The 20,976-nt window shown below is 44.9% G+C and overlaps 1 protein-coding gene across 1 annotated transcript; it reads left to right on the top strand.

Moving 5' to 3' along the window:
- The first annotated feature begins 454 nt into the window (after positions 1-454).
- Positions 455-20,450, top strand: LOC144941670 (E3 ubiquitin-protein ligase RMND5A-like). Its single transcript, XM_078868031.1, has 9 exons — positions 455-743; positions 5,637-5,782; positions 6,913-7,050; positions 8,328-8,428; positions 10,693-10,859; positions 11,961-12,126; positions 13,391-13,493; positions 16,966-17,120; positions 19,471-20,450. The coding sequence occupies exons 1-9, from the start codon at positions 608-610 to the stop codon at positions 19,532-19,534; spliced, it is 1,176 nt and encodes a 391-aa protein (XP_078724157.1). The 5' UTR covers positions 455-607; the 3' UTR covers positions 19,535-20,450.
- The last annotated feature ends 526 nt before the right edge of the window (positions 20,451-20,976 follow it).

The raw sequence follows: 20,976 nt of genomic DNA, 5'->3' as shown, positions 1-20,976 counted from the left end.
CGCCACACGTTTTATAGGGGGGAAGAGCAGTCCATGTGAGGTGGAGGGAGGGGGGTATTTAAAATATAATTTTTAATTCTGAACACGCTTTTCAACAGTATTAAAATACAAAGAGTACGTTCGTTATTAATTATAAATCGTTAGAGTAACTACAGATTACAATTAGTCTCGATAATATTCCTTTTTAACGTAATAATACAAAACATCACACACAAATAACCCCCTATTGTGTTAATGGTACAGTCCTCCTACGTCACCTGAGCGTCACCAAAACACAAAAAACCCTCCACAACCATTTAGAAACCCTAACACCGATACGCGACTCGAGCTATTCCCCCCCCCCCCCATTGGGCCACAGCCAACGGCGCGTGCAACGGCCTCGAGCCAATGGGAGGCGCCCTCGCGACCGGCCGAGCCAATCAGCGTGGCGGCTGCGGCGACGGCGACGCGCATTCGTTGTGCGAAATACAAAGCGTTGTCGGCCACGACAAGACGGCGGTCTAAGTCGACGGGGTGAAGAACAACAACAACAGCGGCGGTGGCGGCCTCCGCAGCGTCTGTGGTGGCGGCGGCGGTGGCGGTGGAGGAGAAGAACAACAACAACAACATGGAGCAGTGCGTGAACGTGGAGCGGGAGGTGGACCGCGTGCTGCAGAAGTTCTCCGCCTATGGCGAGCACTGCGAGAGAACGCTGGAGAACCTGGCGCAGTACGTGACGGGCATTCGCCAGGAGCTTGCGGGAAGTGAGTGGAGATGTGCAGGCTTCAGACAAGGCCGAACACCCCCCCCCCTCCAACACCACCACACACCGGCCTCGTACCCTTGTTGATAATTGTCTTGCCATGCGCGACTGTGGTTTTTGTGTAGTTTTTTTAGTTTGCTGTGTAGTGTGTGTGTGTTTGTTTGATTTGTATTGTGATGGGTTGTACAGACCCAGACTAGTAGTGTTGAATTAAAGGCCTCTGTGTGTGTCCACGCCGTGCTAGTCATGGAGGCGGTTTGCTTGTCCACACTTGAACCACGCGAGTTGGTGAAGTGCTTGGAAGGGTGAGGGTAACGATGATGGCTCGGCTTTCACGACTGTGTGGTGTACAGTCCTTGTTCAATCAACTGCTGGATGAAGGCATCCAGCAGTTGATTGAAAGCGAAGAGCATAGACGACACAGTACAACCCGTGTTTGTTTTTGCTACACAGCCCTCTCTGCTACCCACCACGTACATAATTTATAATGAAGTTGTGCTTGCTAGCAAAATGAGAATGTTGATGCTAATAATAGCGAGGATGCTACTAATAGCGTTGAGTGGAACGTTGCGACTATTCTCCGTCTTGCCCAACAACGATTATATTCAGGATAGTATCATATGTTTGGCTCGTTTGTATTGTTTGTGCTGTCCATTCTTTTCTAGTTTGCGATGTCTCCTGTTTTTTTACAGTCTACTTTCTACCCTCGCCCCCCCCACTACCTTTGTACCCTATTGTTTTGTCGTTCTCGCCGTTCTCTTCGCTTTCTTTCATTTTACTGCCATAACGTTGTCGTCTATACAGAGATTATCTCGGCTGTTGTGTCTTGTCTGTAGTCGATTGTCTGGTCTACAGTATGTCTGGTCTTCACAAGTCTGTATTGGCTGGTGTTTGTGTCGTCTCTGTACTGTTTTCTGTCTCTAATTTGTGCTGTCTTGTTTGATTTGGTGCCTCTACTGTACCATGTTTTCTGTACTGTACTCTCTTTTATGTACTCTCGCTCATTTGTATTGTCTCGTCCATTTGTATTGTCGCGTCCGTTTCCCACCGTCCCCATTTTCCTATCTCTCCTCGTGTATACTATTGTTTAGACTTCCTTGCTGTGACGGTCTTGTCTGAACCCGTGTGTCCAATGTTTACCCTCACTCTACTGTCCCGCCGTCTGAAGTGTTCGTGTGGTACCACGTGGCACGCGAGAAGTATCCCCCCCCCCCAACAAAACACGCGCGTGGAGTCTGTAATTCAATAACGCGTCTAATAAAAGCTGTTGATTCTTAAAGAAAGAGTCAACACAGGAGAAAAAAAAAGTATTGTTGACACGCAGCTGGGGTGGGTGGGAGGTCATGTCAATGTCTTGAGACGGTTTTAAGCTTACCTAATGAGAAGGATAAAACTAAATTGCCGTGCGGGATGCTATGACATAGAACGAGATTTAACTTATTGTACACACCTTTAGAATTACTGCATATGGGAGTGGCGTCACCGCAATGTCATTAATGTGCTAGAATGTAGCATCAGAACCAAACCTGGGGTCAATTGTAAATTACTATTCTACAGCAGTGATCGCTGTTTCGACAAGGCGATGCCATCCCATACGCAGTGTTTAAATGTCTATACAAATAATTTCAATATGGGTTTTTTCTGTAATGTGATAGCATCTCACGCTGTAGTCTTAAAGGGTGCTTTTTTTCTTCTCCCTACTCATTTGCAAAGCTTCAATCCACGTCTCCGACACGTCGAGACATTCCCCCCCACCCATGTTGACTTTATTTAATAAACAATGGCTTTTTTTAGATATGTTACTGAATTACAGACCCCACGCGTATTTTTGTTGGGAAACTCTTTAATCAATAACACTGCCTTAAAAAGAAACATACATTTTGTGGCGTTTTGTGTGCCTTTGCCCTAAATTACTGTACGCCTAATTATGCATTTTTCTTTTAAGGCATTGTTATTAAAGTACACGATTTTTTTAGTTAATTGGGCTTGTGCACCACTGCCAACTCGGCACCACCGAATAATTTTTTTTTATTTTCAAACGGGCTGTGTGCATTGAACATTCACTCTTAAAAGCACACAGTAAGTGTAGGGATGTCAGTTTTGGCATTGTTAGCCCTAGGTGTTGAAACGTAAGAGTCGTGTAGACTTTTTGTTGTCAAATTCATGGGCAGTTGTTTACGGAGCTTGTCATCAATAGACAGTCGATCAAAGTAAGTAATACATTGAGGGATGGCAACGGTGGATGTTGTGTGAAGCGAATGTGGAATTAACAACCACAGGCTCAGGGCTGCCAGCTGAGATGGACACAGCCTCAACGCAAAAACGACCAAAGTTATGTTATTATCTGGCTTCCCCAAACCTATCTCCCAATCTCTTAATTTTGTTGCTTGGGATTTGATCCCTTTTGAGCAAGTTGACACATTTAAAGATCTAGACATTCTGGACTCGAAACTGTATTTTAAGATCTACCTCGATTTTGTATAAATAGCACCATCCTGGCAATATTGTATTATTCAGACACCATCTACCACCTAGCTCCTAAATTTGCCTTAAAACGTCTCATTCTATTATACCATTAACCAAAAGAAGTTCAGCATACATACGTACATTAATTCAAATCTGTCCCCCCTGGATATGCGGACCATCACTGTGCTAGCTTCACCCTTAAAGGGTCCTCTTAAACAAATCCACCAGTTTCTTCCAACTTCCTCCTGTAGCCTCAGAAGTGCCTCCTTATTTCCACAAAATTAAATGTGCTGAAACTTTGATAAAAAAAATGTTTCCGTGTTGCTGCTCCACGTCTCTGGAATACTCGTGCCGCTCTTTTACAGCTTGGTTCCCTCCTTCCATATTAAAATAAAACGGAGCATACTTGCACCTGTACCTCACTTCTTCTGGCGCCTCTTGCTCCCACATGTTTGATTTGCATGTGGTTGTCACTTAGACTATAATATAGAGCTTACCTGCACCAGTCCCTAACTTTTGGATTTTACACTTGCACTGTTTTTGACTTTCATATCTTTCGTTTACGATAATTAAATATATTATTTAGTGTGCAGTATTCCTAAAGGACCCGATACTCATTCTCTGCAATCTTACTGTTTTTGTTTTGTTGTTGCTGTGCTCGCACATCATGGATCTCCCCTGTAACATAGCCGGACAACTGGATAAAGCGTCATCCATGTGTAGTGAGTCCAACTGTCTCGCAGACGTTATCTTGTGAGCAACACTATTTATTCTGCAACTAAACACAACATTACACAATCTCCACTTGGGTCTCGAATGCCCATCTAACCACGCTATGGCAGAACTAGACACGGTTCGCTATCCCGGCCCAGACCACAAGCTGGGTCCCTGACCAAGTGGCTAGAGGCTTCTTCTCCCCAACGTGGATCTTCTTGACACCGGCACACGACGAACCTCGTGCTCCTCACGGGACCCCTGTTATTTCCCCCTGGGCTGGGGCTGGCTCCGCCCTTCACCCCGCCCACCTTCCGGATCTCTCGAGCTCTTTCTCGAAGGTTCCCGAGAGCTCTTTTAGACCACGTGACCGCCCAGCGGCCCCCGTCCGTCAGTGGCCCCCCTCCAATATCATCCGGTCACGTGTTGGCAGGTCAACCAGCATATCATGCCCCAACTTAACCCTGGCTGGCTGACGCTCACTCTCGTTCCCACACCGGGAGCCCGCACTGCACACTGCTCGCGGTGCCTCCACGCTGACCAGCGCTCACCCAAGCCCCACTAGGACTGGTACTACACCCCGTAACCGGGCGGCACATAATGACAACACATTATCCGCCGTGGTTTCGTAAGCCCGGGCACCACACAGTGACAATTACACATGCATCAAATAAGATAAACTTAAACCATTGGCTTCATGGAGCGAATAGACATTGTGACTTGTCACAATGGAAAATATATTTACTCATTGCCAAATAAATAATCCAACGTCAGCCATAATTGTTCTTTCCATTCGAGTGACAACTGTAGCTATTGTAGGTTTTCTTAAATTTTCCATAAGTTATAAACATGTCAAGGGAGTGCATTAGTGAGGAGGGTTTTTTGTTTAGCATGGTCCTGGCACAAAGGCAGTGGAGTCGTATATTTCTGCCGCTTATTGTGCACGTGCTTGGTGTAAGGAATGTTCATTATTACTGTAATGCGTTGCATACAGGTTACAGCTGTGTGTGCTTTTTGTATACGAGCATATGTTACGTATTTGGCAAGTGCGGTTTTGCTTCTCTTTGGGGATTGTGCGTGCTGTGGTGCAACTGGTATATGGTGATGGAGAGGACCTTGATCTTGTTCAGTGGATTCAAATGTAGTCCTGTGCAATTTTTTTGTTCACAAGTATACATACCTCCTATGAAAGTATCTTTTTACTGAAAGTGATGGTATTGCCAGCATCAGCTTATTGAAGTGGCAGTCGTGTTAAAACACCAAACTGAAACCTTCCACAAGGAATCATGTCTGCATTAACCACAATGATTGTGGTCAAAGTGCAAAAAAAACACTGAATATATGCATTGTCCTTGAAACTGATTGGTCTACACCAGAGACAGCTTTCTTTGTCTCAGATGGTGTTAGACCAGAGGACGCCAATTAACTTCACCATCACTAATCACATACATTTTTCTGAAGCCTCATATGTTAAACTGGTCAGTACAGTATTATGATAATATACAATCTTGAAGTATGTTGTTGATCTGTGGCGACAAGTGGTTTTCGGTTTATTTGCCGCCTGTTATACTGACATCACAGTCCGTTTGAGCTTCTTAGACCAAGAATATTTAATTGTGTTCATACATTGACTTTTTTTTCCCCGAGCATTGTACAGCACTATGTGCAAAGCGGTCTGACTGGTTGTCCACGTTTCTCCCCCTCTTTGTGAAAGTGGGCGATGAGGCGGAGCTGAGTGCCACCCATGCCCTGGTGCTGTCCCACTGCTGCAAGAAGATCCGTGACACGGTGCAGAAGCTGGCGTCCGATCACAAGGACATCCACGGCAGTGTCTCCAAAGTGGGGAAAGCCATTGACAGGGTAAGCTTATGATGGGGTTTAATTCGTGTCCAGCGCAAGCTGTGAAATGGCATGTCAAGTTTACTTTAATACACCGCAGCACGTTTAGTTGACTTTTTCTTTTCCGAGAATTTGTTTTGTCTACTCGTGTAATGCTGTGTTTTTTTTAAATCATAGTTGCTGAGCACAAGCCCAAAGGCCCAGAAACGCCAAACAGCTAAAAACTAACAGCACGTGTAATAGATAATAGTTAACTTGGGAACGGAGAGATGGGAGGGAATTACAAAGACAAGCAGTGTGAGGAAAGAAGCGGACATATAAGTGTTTGACCCATACCTGCAATATGGTGGTTGAACACAATAAGTCCGATGGGCTGAATCCTGTAATGGTGGATATATATATTTCTGTGAGTCGGCTTTGCATGGAGTTGATACATCAAATCCTATAAATGTTCAGTAAACCCACGAACTGTCTAGATGTGTCATATGCTCCAAATGGTCATTAAACGCCCTATGAGACATTTGTAAAATAAACTCCTTGTGGTCCAGTTTTGTAGGTCAATTATACAGTTTGCCTTCAAAATAACATGAAATATCCATGTATTAATTGCCTCTCATTTCTTTGTATAATTATTATGTACTGCCCTTTATCAGTCCACTGTGGAATGAAGGCCTTCCCCATACCATAACAACCGTGGGGGTTATTTGACTATACACCACGCTCATCAGTGCGAGTTACTTAATTGAGGGGGATGCCCAGGACTGGCTCGGATATCACTCGCTGACGATATAACTCGTTAGTGATATTAGCCATGGTCAGGAAGCAAACTGTGTACCCGGGCTTGTAGCAGTGGCACAGTGGTGATAACAATGATATCTAATCCTCTTTAACCTGTTTGCATTTTAACTCTTTGCGTTTTAATATTCAAAGTGCTCAGACAGCCACCTCTGTATTCATATCCTTCTAAAAGTGTTCAACTATTAATGCCCGAACACACGACTGTTGCATACAAGAATTAGATCACCGTGTGCACTCAATAGTTTTGAGTGCTTTGTGAGACGCGTCATTCGAACGCCGTCTCCTAGCTAGTCCCTTGGTCGTTTGGGGGTCATTGGAGCGTGAACATTTCCTGGTCAATGCCGCCCTTGTAGAATTTTGAACCCGACATCAGCAGCGTGGCGGTGGATGGGGTGTTCAGCACGCCCGAGAGACAGCAACTCCTCAACGATGTGATCGTGGAGCACCTGTTCAGGCAGGGCATGCTGGATGTTGGCGAGCAGCTCTGTCAGGTAAGGCATGTCGTGTTCTCTCTTTCTCTCTTCTCCCAAATCCCAAGACGTTAGTCCCAAGCTGTGTGCCCATATACTTGTGTAACAGTTACCCAACATGGACATGTTCACCCTGTCTTATCAGTCCACTGCAGGATGAGGGCCTCCCCACACCCACCTTGTGGGGCTGTGGGGGGATACTCAATTGTACTTCACCACGATGGTTATGGTGCGGGTTGGTGAGGATGTTGGGGGCGGGGAATGCTGAGAAATCCGTTTTTCAGGGCTGCACATTCACCCTAGCTAGACTGGGTAAGTGAGCAGTTCAAATTCATTGGCATTCAGGAGATGAATGCCAGTGTCAAGGTCTGCTGCTTGCCACAACAAGAGGGCTTCAGATGTGAGCAGTGTGTCAAGTGCATGTACGAGTCGCTCTGATTAAGCCATTTCGTATGCATCTCAATGCCGCCAACATGTTGCAACGACTTGGGGACGTTTTGCTGAAATCTGTGAAGAGCGCCGCTCTGTATGGTCAGCAGTGGTCATCTTGTCAGTGGACTGGCCCGCACCACGAGAATGTGGGATTTCCTGTCATATGGCAACAACTGCCTTTCCACATCATTGTGTATATGTGTAAGTCTTATGTACAAGTCTTCATGGCTAACATGAAAGCTCTCGTGGCTCGAAAATCACCAGCGTAGTCTTGCGTGCGCATCACTTGATCATGTGTGCATTTTTGTGGCGTTCATTCCCTTGCCTCATGTGTTTGTAAGAATGCGTATTTGTACATTGCGCTCACGTGTACTTGGCGTATAGGAATACAATGCTCTATTTCAGGCAAAGCGTCTCCCTAAATGTGAGCAATGTAGTGACTCTAATTTCTGTCGCCCCTGGTGGAAAGTTCACATTCTTGTGGGTGTTGGCCAGTCTTTTGACACGATGACCAATTCTCCGAAATATACTAAAGCGGTATTCTTTTTTTTTAATTAACCTTGGAACAGTGACGAGCTGACCTTACACCTTTGACCATACTTGAGACAGGGCAGTATTTCCAACCTTCATCCAGCAGTGTATTGACCATGGCTCATGATAATGAGTATATACAGGATTGTGGTATGTTATAAATAACATGGTATTTCATAAGCAATGTATAAAAGTTTAGTAAACATTGTCGAATGTGTGTTCTTGTACAGTGATTGCACAATCGTGTTTTGACAATATTGCCTATGAGACGTCGCGTCAAAATTAAGCACTTGTAAACAATGTGCGGATGCTTGTGTGTGCTTGTGTGTGAGTAGGAAGCTGGGCTACCTCTTGACCAGAACCAGAAGGAGCCATTTATTGAGCTCAATAGGATCCTGGAGGCCCTGAAGATGCACGACCTTCGACCTGCCCTGGCGTATGTATTGACAATATCCGTGACAATGATAATTTATAGTCATTGATCAACTAATCATGCTAGCTGTAGGTAACGAGTTCCTACCCTGTGAAGGGAGATGACGGGGACTCCAGCATGTCGGGGTTACTTTCGAGGCAACTTGTACGCATCACTATGGTTGTGGGGTGCAGTGATGGCAAATTAATTTGTCTGGAATAAAGCGTGGCCTCTGATGCCCCTTTGGACGTCCATCCCCCTCCTTCCCCTTCACGAATAATATTGGTAACGTACTCGTGCTAGCCCCCGAACATGGACGGCCACTGCATCGCGCGCTTTCAGATGCGCTGGAATGCTCATCCGATATTATCATGTACTGTAGCTATGCACTTTTAAATCTAGATTGAAAACTAATTTCAGATATGCTGTTTGTGTTTAGTTTTTTTGTTCTTCCCCTGCACCTCTGATTAATTATCACGGTTGGCTACGAATGGTGCAAAAGAAATTCTACATGTATACATACCCTGGTAATATCACTCTAGAGCACAATGGTGGTGTGGCTGAAATGCCTATTTTCATATTGAAAAGTTATGTTTTCTCTTTCCAAGAAGCGTCACTTCCATCACACAACTAGTGGCACACAGCCTAGGCAGGGACCTAGAACATAGGAGCTACGTGTTGTTTGAGTGATCTTATTCATAGCCCTTGTTGAGTTGTTTATGTTCTGTGGCCGATTATTTAACAGTAAGAAAAGTTTCCTGAAGATGTGAGATCACTTTGTGGCGGTATGCCATTGTGAATTTATGTCATGACCGAATTGGTAACTACAGTACTCTAAATACATATTTGCATAACATATCTATTTATATGCCGGCTTTAGACAGATTAATGGCTGGATCTTGAGTAACAGGAATCGCTTGCAGATAATGTAGGAGACGATGCCAACTAAACACTTAAGGTTGTTGTTAAAGCCCTTACAGTGTTGTACCTAAGTGCTTAGTAGACTCAGATTTTTTTTTATCTTATAAGCTGCGTAAAAAAATGAAATACTAATAAGTCCTTGTAACAATTGTTTTGTGAATATACTGAGTGGACTGACTACCAGTTTAGTTTTAGGCTTAAAAAAAATAATCAGCAGGAGGAGCATTTGGAGAAAGGTTTGAATACTTTTTATCAAAATATAAATTCAAAGTTTCCATTTGCCCCAAAAAGGCACATGTGGAAAAGTTGATATATACTTTTTTTACATATCACAGAGCATAGATATAAAATAACCCTTATGTGCTAAAGTTACTAATGGGATCTTCAGTAAGAATTTGTATGTCATTAGCACTTAAATGCCATGGAATTTTAACGAGCCTTATACGACAAAGTGACAACCGTGATGTAAATGGGGAGAAAAAGACCTTTCAGACGGTGGGGTAAATGATAACCTCCACACGCATCCCCGAGTGCTGCAGACACCAAAACCCACATTATTAGAAGAGGCCCAGAGAAAATCCATAAATGTGATGGAACAAGAGGCCAACCAAGCCCTCCGTCTCAACAAATAAGCATTGAATAGCGCAACTGCAATCTTGTCTTCATCCAATTTAAAAGTTAGGTCCATTTCATGGAAAGATATAATTTACCCTTTAGAACCGCTAATAGAGATGAGCATAAACCCTTCCACTGCTTTCTTGAGACGGGAAATACAAGAGCTGGAATAAACTGAATGCAGTCCAGCATAAAAAATAGACTTTCTTTGTCCCATTATAGGTAACAGATGCCATATCAAAACCTGGCATACAAAATATCCTGCGACACCTCTCGTGGATATACCTAGGCTTTGAATGAGGCTTAGTGCTCCAACCCAGGCCATCTGCTGAATCACTCGCCACACCTCACTTAAATTTCAGGACGTTCATATGTTCTTATTAACCCTTTCCCATACTGAGACAACTACAAGTTTCTAGGTGGGTGTTCCGCTCACCGCTGAATCTCGGAACGCACAAGGCGTTCAGCGTTAATTTTATTTAGAGATGCATAGCGCTGTTGTTTTTAAAGACATTGTACTCACCATAGAAAATGTAGCGACACGACCGCAATCTACAATAGCTGGCACCAAACTGCCACGCCCTCCCGCATGGCCTTGTGTGAGCCTCGGCACCGATAAAGTAATTTTTTTATTTTCTTCTGGTTTGTGACGTACGTATACATCATCAGAACGGAATGGGAAGAGCAACTGATGACACACACATACGTTATTGGAACGGGAGAAAGGGTTAACTTTAGTATTTTTTCACCAGATGGGCTGTGTCGAACCGCGAGCGCTTGCTTGCGCAGAACAGCTCTCTGGAGTTCAAGCTACATCGTCTCTACTTCATCCAACTGCTGTCGGGCGGTGGAACCAAGCAGCGGGAGGCATTGGAGTACGCACGCAATTTTCAGCCCTTTGCCAGCCAGCACCAAAAAGGTATGTGTGTTTGCGTGTACATGTGGTGAGCGGAGCGCCGGGCAGCCAAAACGCAGAGTGTTGGCACAGTGGGGGAGCACAGTTTGTATATCTGTCGGTCATCTCAGTTGGGTCAACCCATGGCACCTGGGTCTGTTCCGTGACCTGCCAGCGAGCCTCGACACTTTACGTGGCCTCAAAGTGCACAAGCGCCGTCGTGACATCACCAACACTTCGTGGTGAACGACGGTTGTTGTTGTTGGTGAGTGATAGCGTAGCAGTAGACTCACTGCGGTATTCAACCTGGCAATCTCGATTCTATTCATGGCGATGACCAACATCAGTGATGAATATCTGAACTGGCTCTAGGTCTTCTCTTGTTCGAATCTAAATCTCTGTCTAGTGGAAACCTGCCTACCAGCAGGGGTGTGAGTAGTAATTTCAGGGCTGCAGACATTCCAGGGCTGCGCCTTGATCTTTATATTAGTTCAAATAGTATTGTATATAACAGGGGTCCCCAACCCCTGGGCCGCGGACCGGTACCGGTCCGTGGCCTATTAGGAACCGGGCCGCACAGCAGCAGGAGGTGAGAGTGGTGAGTCCGCGCGTGGCCCGCCCCCATTATTTTATTATTCACCACTTCCGTCCGCGCCTCTTTCCCGCACTGCACACTCGTCTCAGTCACGGTGTTGGTAAGCCCACAAGCTGCTAACCCCGAGCTAAAATGAGTAAAAAACAAACGTCGCTGGAGAGCTTCTTTGAAAAGGGGGAAAGACCCAATGATGAACCCCCCCCCCCGGTCCGTAAAAAAATTGTCTTTCACGAAACTGGTCCCTGGTGCCAAAAAGGTTGGGGACTGCTGGACTATATAACATGTGAATAGGGTTGTACACATCTGTGTAGGCATTCATGAGCCATTGCTGCATATTCCACATCGCTTTGGTGGGGATCAGATACTGTACTCGGTTTCAATGCATTGCAAGGAATGGTCCACCCATACGCAGCGGCTCGTTGTGCTTTGGTATCGGTGCCCTTTGCGTTACTGATTTGTTGAAGGTGTTGTGTTAAGAGCAAAGTTGAATTGTCTCGAGAAAGTTCTTTCATCTTCCTATTTGCTTGCAGATATCCAGGTGCTCATGGGCAGCCTCATGTACCTGCGCCAGGGCATCGAGCATTCGCCCTACACTCACCTGCTGGACACAAATCAGTGGGCGGAGATCTGCGACCTGTTCACCCGCGATGCCTGTGCTCTGCTCGGGCTATCTGTTGAGTCGCCGCTCAGTGTCAGGTACAGTTAACACCCCTGAATGTTGCACTACTCCCGTGAAGAATGTGGTTTGTGTCTATTAGCATAGGCATTGGCAATTCATAATGGTCTTATCAGGAGTGTGATTGTGACTACACAACTGAAACTGAACGTTTGTTGTAAACCCTATCCTGAATCACTCTCGTAGCTAGCAGACCTCGACATTGGCATTTAGCTCCGGAACAAGAATAGTCCGGTCAAATGAACGTTGAATGTGTTCCTCCATTGGCGGTTCTTAGTTGGTGGAACTTCCACTGTTATCCACTTATTGGGATTGAACATGCAACCTTGTGATTGCATGTGAAGCACTAACTATAATGCCATCGCGTAGTGGTGTGTAGTGGTGCACTTGTAACAAATCCAGTGCTTTGCCGGAAAGGGTAAAACTCTTCTTATTTTTTCTTACTTTGATACTGGAAAAAAGTCCCATTTTGTAGCTGCTCACCCCGAGTTTTAAATGCTCTGATAGTGCATTGTCTTTGTACTTCTCCTATTGGCGTTCTCTGGTCTGACACTGGTGAGACTAGGCCCTAAAGAAGGTAATCTGGTGTAGGCCCATCAGTTTCAAAGACAATGCATTTATTATCAAAGCATGTTGGTTTGCATGTTCACCACAAGTGCGTGTGGTTAATGCGAACTTGATTCCTTGTTAAAAGTTTCTGTTTGGTGTTTGAACATCTTACCCACCTGTTTTATTGCCAGAAAGGGTAAAACCTATTCTTATTTTTTCAGAGGTCAGCACCACTCCATTGCTCATTTAAGTGAAATATGTAACAGGTGAATTACAATGTGAGATTAAATGAAAAATGAAATAGGATAGCACTGTGATTATGCATCCACAACTGGATCAACCTTTCCATTGTTGCAGCCTGCATCTTAATGTCTACAAAATATTAGCCAATGGTGCTCCCTGCAGTAACGTTGTCAATTAGCACGGTTGGCTACATACGGTGCGAAAAGTTCACCGCACATACAGTGCCAATTAAAAGTGTCCTAGCATTTGAAAAAAGTGGCTTCTTTGTGCCAACAATAGCTTTGGCCACATTTCAAAATTAGAAAATCACCAATGGCTGTATTATAAACAACCTACACTCTTCCGTATCGACAGTTCCCTTGGGTCCCTTTTGCAAATGCGTGTGACGGAACTCCGAAATGACGGTCGGTAAATAAAATATCAATAAATATTGTGTTAACGGAGATTGCTTTGCTTTCCACCATTGAATGTTGTTTATTTGCTCCCTTGCAGTTTTTCCGCTGGCTGCATTGCCCTGCCGTCCCTCATCAACATCAAGGCGGTGATCGAGCAGAGGCAGTGCACGGGCGTATGGAATCAAAAGGATGAACTGCCGGTAGGGGGCATGTTAGGACTGCGTGCGTCATACGTGCGAGGAGTCGGTCAGTTGTTTCTCACTGCACAGGCATGCGGACAGTAGGGTTTACCCACTCGCAGGGAGTTCATCCAACCTCTATCATCATTTCTCAGTTTTCATCTTGGTGTTTCGTGACGCTGGTGCAGATTGTGTGCGAATATTAGTCTGCGCCAGATTTGATAGAAGCTTGATTGCAGTTTCAATGTTGTCAGAGTCTGGTGGCTTGAGTGATGTTAATTGAAGTACACTTCAGTAAGAACATATTAATCATTTCCCGTTCTGAGACGTCTGCAAGTTGCAGGGTGGGTCCTGTTCGCCGCTGAATCTCGGAGCATGCAAGCAGTTATTAATTTTCTTTAGAGACGCAAAGCGCTGCTGTTTTTGAATACATTGTACTCACTGCAGAGAACTGTGGCAACACGACCGCACTTTATGATAGCTGGCACCAAACTGTGCCACACGCCCTCCCACGTATGACCTTTTACTTCCGATTCCGTTCTGATAATGTACACATCCTGTGCAGACACTTGGGCTTCCACCGTCGGAATGTGGAAATTTACTCCGCTGATTCAGGGCTGCTAACCCCTTGCCTATTTAAAAAAAAAAGAGGCACTGCCCTTTTTAAATCCTTTATATTAAGTTCGCTCGCTTGCTTACGACCGTGCAAATCTTTCGGTCGTTTTTTAACCCACTTCCCGTGATCCAATCGAGCTGACATTTTCCACACAGACTCGTTGTGCGTGACAATTAATGTTCGTGAAAATTTTTTCCAAAATTTTACACTTTTTAGGACAAAAATATTATATTTAATTACCATTTGCTTAATGGTGCAATGCAATCATCTGACCCATAGGTGGCAGCCATCTCAAGCCAGAGGACGAGAGGACTCTAGCCGCCACACATATAAAGGATTTATAGTGAAAAACTTTGTTTTTACGGGTTATACTTGTTTTAGGAGTCTGTTTTAGTTTAATAGGTAAGGGTTTTTCATCTTACATTGTGCACATGCATTTGGTTTTTACTCTGTTGCAAGCTATAATTGCCCTAACCTGTTAACTTCCCATTACATCGTGTGACACTGCAGAAAGTAAAATGCATTACCCGCCCCACATGTTTTTTAATGGAATTCTGATCGCACGCGCACACTCCCACCAGATAACACACGCCCTTCAACTATTGATCTAACCTACAAGGAAAAGTTCCATAATCCTGAGAATATGGTATCACTAAATATCTAATCAGCACAAGTGATCATTTATTCACTTACATTTTAATCGGTATTATTAAATATATTTTTTTTTCCCCAAAAAACTTTAACTTTGCCCTCAATTTTTATGGTCGTGTAATTGGATCCTTGCTAAAAATATATTAGTCAAAGCCCCCTGAGTCAAATTGATGGGTGACCAAACTTCCTGACCCGATTAGCCGTATGCCAGCATCTTTATTTGGCGTTGAGTCACAAGACGCACGATGACTTTACAACAGCGTTCTCCAGCACGGCCAGTTCGCCGCTCACGCTTGCTTGCTAGCCGGCCAGTCGGCCGTAGAGTTTTTAAATGAGAAGTTAGAATTCTGTGGCGAGGTGTAGTTAACATCTCGCCGCCGTGAGACACGAAGCTGAGGTTTTGCCACCCCCGGTCTAATTAATATTTTTTTAAAATGCTGTGTTTGTCCACTGTGTTCGCCAGGGGGCGCTTAAACTCGCCAAAACTTTCTGACTTCACCCAGTCCACTGTACAATCTGGTTGGATTAAGAAAGCGTCGATACATTGACACTTTTGACACCTCCATTACTGCCCCACAATAAGGATATTGTTTACAGCAGTGCACGTGAAATTTGATTGAAACCTGACCATTACTGGTCTGGTGGTCTTCTAATGTCAGTCCAAGCAGTATTATGAATTGTATGTGAATTGTGTGATGTCAAAGCAGTGAAAAGCATTAAGTGGTGTTAATGTGAAGAGACCAGTTCCAGAGTTGTTTGGAACTCTGCTATACTTCTTAATGTATGTGAGATGTTCCAGTTAGTTAGCATGCTTGTCGCTAAGCCAATTGACAACACATTAACTGTCATATCTGACTGCCAGTGTTGTATGATTTTCTTAACACATATGTTGCAGAAGTTAACACCCTTGGTATGTAATTTACAAGATTAAGTAATTCTGTAACACCGTTGCGTACTCTTATCACCCGTTAAAATGTTTAACAGTGCAAAAGTTAATCTTGCATTCATCTTGTTGTTATGTCTGCCTTGTAAAATAGATGCTGTATTTCAATCCTCTAACACTTTGTAATACATTGGGAGCTTTAATTGAAAAGTCCTTCAAGTCACCATTGATTTAAGTCAGGCATTCTTCATATAACACACTATTGTCCATGCTGGTTAATAAACATTAATTTACAGATTTTTTTTATAAGCTTCACGTTAAACACCATCTGTGCCAAAACCAATATATATTTTTAATATATAAATAGTCTGTGTATAAGGAATTGTGGCACAGTGGTTGGTGCACTGTGCTGTAAATGTCAGTGTCCTGGTATCAATTCCCAGCCAGGTACATCAGTGGTGAGTAGCTTTTAAACCTGGCCAAAGCCTTCCCCTAAAACCACTCCGTTTTAAATGTGTCCTTGGCAAGATGTATACATGCCGTGAGCTGGCCGAACACGGTGCTGGCCACACCGTCGCCAGGTCAAGTGTCATGCCAGACTCATGTGCTCACTTATCAGCACAGGTCACCCACTGGATGTGGCTTCTCCACATAATGGTGTTAATACAATCTTTTGTGCTGCTCTACCCCAACTGTGCAGTGCCTACCCCAGTGTTGTGCTGCTGCTGCTGCCTGCCTCTGGAGTGCCTCGCCCAGTGTTGTGCTGCTCCCCGTCTGTGGCGTGCCTAGCCCAGTGTTGTTAAAACCACGCCTCGACGCATTTGTTTTACCTATCGGTTCTCTCAATTAGCTCCATTGCCTCTTAGTTTTACCTCCCCTTGGCCCAACGGTCTATCCGTTTGTTAATTTTCGTGATGATCATAGTCTTGAATGTAGAAAATGCAGTCTATCAATGTGATATGTTCTCATCAAGTTTAAGTGTATATGGTGGAGAATTTTGACTTGTGGTTCTTTGTAGTGTGGGGGGCCGTTGTGCAACGGTGAGCGCGCTACGCTATGAACCCGGCGATCCGAGCTCGATTCATGCTCACTGTCAACACCAGTGACGATTATCTGAACCGGTTCTGGGCCTCCCCTAGGTCCACTTAGCCTTAAATGAGTACCTGATACAATGTGTAAATGTTGCCACTGGAGACAAAAGGCGGCCGGGCGTGGTGCTGGCCACCTGCCCCCTTGTGTGATGTGCTGGCCTTCATATGTGCTGCTCGCTTAACAGCACATGCCCCAACAGTCTATTAAGGCTATAGCGGGGGGTCTATGTGTTTGTGTGTGTTCGTCTGTAGATTGAAATCGATCTGGGCAAGGGCTGCTGGTACCACTCGGTGTTCGCCTGCCCAATCCTCCGACAGCAGACGACGGAATCGAACCCCCCGATGCGCCTCGTGTGCGGCCACGTCATCTCGCGAGACGCCCTCAACAAGCTCGTCAACGGAAACAAGTGTGTGCTCGAGCCGGGGAACAAGTAATCGGAGTCTGGAGGATCTGTGTTCGCAACGATCCATGGCATTGTCACAGCAGCCTTAGCAACTGGGGAACTTGTATCACTTACAAGGGGCGCCGTGGTGGCGAGATGTTAACTACCTCGCCTGGTATACAGGAGGTCGTGAGTGCGATCCAGACCCTGATCCCTGCTGTATTATTGGAGTTTTCATATTATCCCCGTGGTCGCGTTAATTTTTCTCCGGGTCCTTTGATTTCTCCCTCCACATTGAGAATCAACATGCACTCAGAGGATTTGTCTCCTGCTATAAATTCCCACGTGATAAGCCACTTCATTGAGTTTTCATTTGTGGCCAGGTCGCTTATGAAAAAAAGCTACATAGCCCAATGCGGCTTCACTGGTAAAAGAAAAATTGTTTATAGGTTACATCCATTATAACAGCGTACGATAGGCAACTCGGTTTACAACCACCGTTGCTTGGGTAGCGATGCGTATAGCCATGGTGATGCCGGCAGGGGCTGGTACAAGTTGTAATGTGTAATTGGATTGAGATGTGTGGGGGTTATCAGCCAATCCCTCCCCCCGCCGTGCCACCTGACCGTTAGCGATGTGGTGTTTCAAGACAAGCACCCTCTCATTTAGCAAGGAGATGGCTAATGTGGTAAATCGCCAATTGCGTTCCAATCGAAAGTTAAACAAAATGTGCTTTCCCTAAGCCAGGCAGTCGAGTTTTGCAACGCGTTTCCCGGAATTGCTTTGGAAGTTCAACTGCTTTTTCTCCTCCTTAAATTGACTGTTGGTTTTGCTGTCTGTCTTTGCAATGCGCAGTTATACAATTGTGCCATTTACAATCTAATACGTCTCAATGAGGTGGAATCAAAATTAGTCGACGGGGTTTTTGAGCAGCCATTGGTGACGGTGCTCAGAGTACGAAATAGCCATAAGTGAGAACCTGATTATATCGAGTGGAACAGTCGAAGATCTCCACCTCTCTATATTGTGTCTGGTTCGTAAACGGTTTTCCTTCATCAGTGGCTTGTCACAAGTCTAGTGTTTACGTGGCCTTTTCAGCATATAATGACCATTAACTGCATGAAGGAAACCCGTTCAAATAATATGGGTTTGGTACTTAGTTTAGTTCAACTTGGCAATTAGGGTTATCTCTACATGTGTTTCAGTATTCCCTTGTATGTGTGTGTGCCAATTTGAACAAACTTACGCGAATCCCAAAATCTCGGAAGTCTCACTGTGCTTGTGGCACCAGTTCACTGTGCAGCATCGCCAAATAATCTGTTTATACAAATCTACATTTTGACCAATGGACATTGCACCGATGTAAACTGCAACATTTAAACCCCGTACCCTAAAGCACTTGTGCGTTGCAAAAGAAAAAAAATATTGCTGGTGTTAACTAGGACCAATTGTCACCCTGCAAACATGTTGCCTAGGGAACAGCTTCCATAGAAATGGCTGGCTTTGAAAGTCAGCAGGGAGCCTGGTGGAGAGGTACTGGTCAGCGAGTGGGTCCTCTGCATGAGAGACTGTGGCCAGTGCATGGGCATGCCTCTGAGTAGGATAGGGCTAACACATTCCTGCGGAGGGAGCTGGTAGGAACGTTGGGTTGCTCGGTCAATGGCCAGGGTCAACGGCGGCGTGGTGTATTCCGCAAATATGCCCGACTGTGAGGGCGGGCACAAGCCGGCGTGAGTAAGTTAAACGTTGAGTTTTATAAGGGCACCACGGGGTGACCAGCCCCTCCCCACCCAGCCCCACCCCTCCCTAGGTCGACTCAGCCTCAAACGAGTAACTGGTGTGGTGTGTAAACATCGCCACTGGGGAGACAAAGGCGGCCGGGCGTGGTGAAACCAAGTCCCGGGCGGAGCCGGGTAGTAAAGCTAGTCGTGCATAACCTGGTGCGAAGTTGTATGAAGGGGGAAATAATGAAGTGCGGTGGGAATACTCCTTAGCATTATTTCAGTGATCATTTGTGCCGTATCCATTCCCTAATAGTCAAGCTGTGGCTGTCGTATATGCGGCTCGTGAATGAAACTTTTCAGGTAATTTTTTTTGTGTGGATGTGCTGGTTTTGTTTTAGACATGGCTGTAAGGTACAGAGGGAGCACATCTTTACCCTGCCTCAATGCGAATAATCTGAACAAAAATTTATTTTCATATTAAAATCGCGTAGGATGAATTTTTTTTTTATACAGCATTCATGCAACCATTGTACTTGCAAAACCACAAGTATTACCGTGTCCTTGATACAAACAATCCATGCAGATGCTCATGTTTATTTGATGGTTATTTGACCTCATTTCGTGTTTTTCCCCCCCTTTTCTTCCAACAGGCTTAAATGTCCTTACTGCCCCATGGAGCAAGCTCCCAGCGACGCCAAGCAGATCTTCTTCTAGGAAGACGGCACGTGCACCAGAATATGGCGTCTTGTTGGTTCGGGCACGTCCTCTTCATAGGCCGCGCTCGCCCAAGAAGGGAGGGAGGGGGGGGGGAGTCCCATTTTAAAATCCACGCGTCGGACTAAACGTCGCACCGCCACGTTTGTCATCACGTGCCGCCCCCACGTAACGATTGTCCATGTCCCCGTCGCGCTATGCCCGACCGTTGATTTTTTTGTTTGTTTTGCACACGGGGGTGGGGGATTTGTGAGCGCGCAAGTTTTTTTCCGAATGAACGCGACGCACATAGCAGAGGGCAAAAAGTAATGCTATTGCGAGAGAAGCTCCTGGCACGTGGAGCGAAACGTCGGACGTCATCCCGGCCAACGCGCGGGTACCAATCCGAATACGCATCCTGAGAAGACCCAAGTGGTAACCTTATTTTTAAAGTGATGCACTCGGTCATCTCGGGGTTACCCCTCCATAATCGCAACTGGTCATTGTATGATTGGCTGCATTGTAATTGCTTGAGGTCGCGTGTTCCTCTGAAGAGGCTGGAGGATGGGCGGCGAGTATACATTAAGTTTAGCTTTATTTGGTTCTGCTGTTGCATTCGAGTATTACTAGAATAGTAACACGAGGTTATTTATTATGTATTTGTAAAGAAATGAGGCAACATAACTTAAACACGCATACACCTTTGTGATTGAAAGAGTAGAGTTTTATATAGTTTTTTTTATTTTTACGATTGGGTCTCTGAAAGTGATTGGTTGAAAGTGGTGTATTGAGATTTGATGGTGCTTTGTTGTGCATGCATTAATTTTCTATTATTTCCACTTAATTAAAATGATAATAGATACGTTTTCAGGATAAAAAGTCAGCTTTTGTTTTGGAAATCGTAGAACTTTTACAATAAACACTTGCTTCAAACTTTCTCCCAAGTGATGGTGTCTTGACAAATGTGCTTGGGGTTCGTGCTTTACATGGTTAATACGACAAGTTCATGGCATAACTGAGAATTTCCGGAGTTATATATTGAGTTTAACACATAGGCTTTCACGACCAATATCATCCATAATAGAGTTTTTTTTGTTAATGTTGTGGCTTGGCTCTCCAACACACCGGTGTGCTGTACTAGTGACGAATTGGCCACATTATCTTTGTGTGACAACCCTTACTAGTTGGCCGTGTCGGGTGGTGGCGGGTTTTAACGACATTTACGCGATCTAACCCAAACAACCTCTTAGTTTTCGTGGAAGGCAAACGCATTGCTGCTTTTTTAAAGCTTTCTCTTTTCAGTTTCTCAGCAGGAAAAAAACACTTTGTGCTGAAACAAGTGCTGTATCATCAACTGCTTGTTTCGTCCAACTTTCAGTGATACTCCGTAAAAGAAAAATCTCACTGGCTCACAACCTTACACCCTAGCCAACACATTGACCTCATCACTCTATGTCAATATA

Source organism: Lampetra fluviatilis, chromosome 25 (genome assembly GCF_964198595.1).
Source record: "Lampetra fluviatilis chromosome 25, kcLamFluv1.1, whole genome shotgun sequence".
NCBI lineage: Eukaryota > Metazoa > Chordata > Hyperoartia > Petromyzontiformes > Petromyzontidae > Lampetra > Lampetra fluviatilis.
The sequence above is the reverse complement of the archived record's forward strand: the minus strand, read 5'-3'. Positions and strand labels throughout refer to the sequence as shown.

Bases quoted from the DNA above. Each gene is read 5' to 3' on its own strand.
- LOC144941670 (XM_078868031.1), top strand. From the start codon at position 608: ATGGAGCAGTGCGTGAACGTGGAGCGGGAGGTGGACCGCGTGCTGCAG. The intron at 7,051-8,327 runs GTAAGGCATGTC...GTGTGTGAGTAG, and splicing joins TTGGCGAGCAGCTCTGTCAG to GAAGCTGGGCTACCTCTTGA. The intron at 13,494-16,965 runs GTAGGGGGCATG...GTTCGTCTGTAG, and splicing joins ATCAAAAGGATGAACTGCCG to ATTGAAATCGATCTGGGCAA.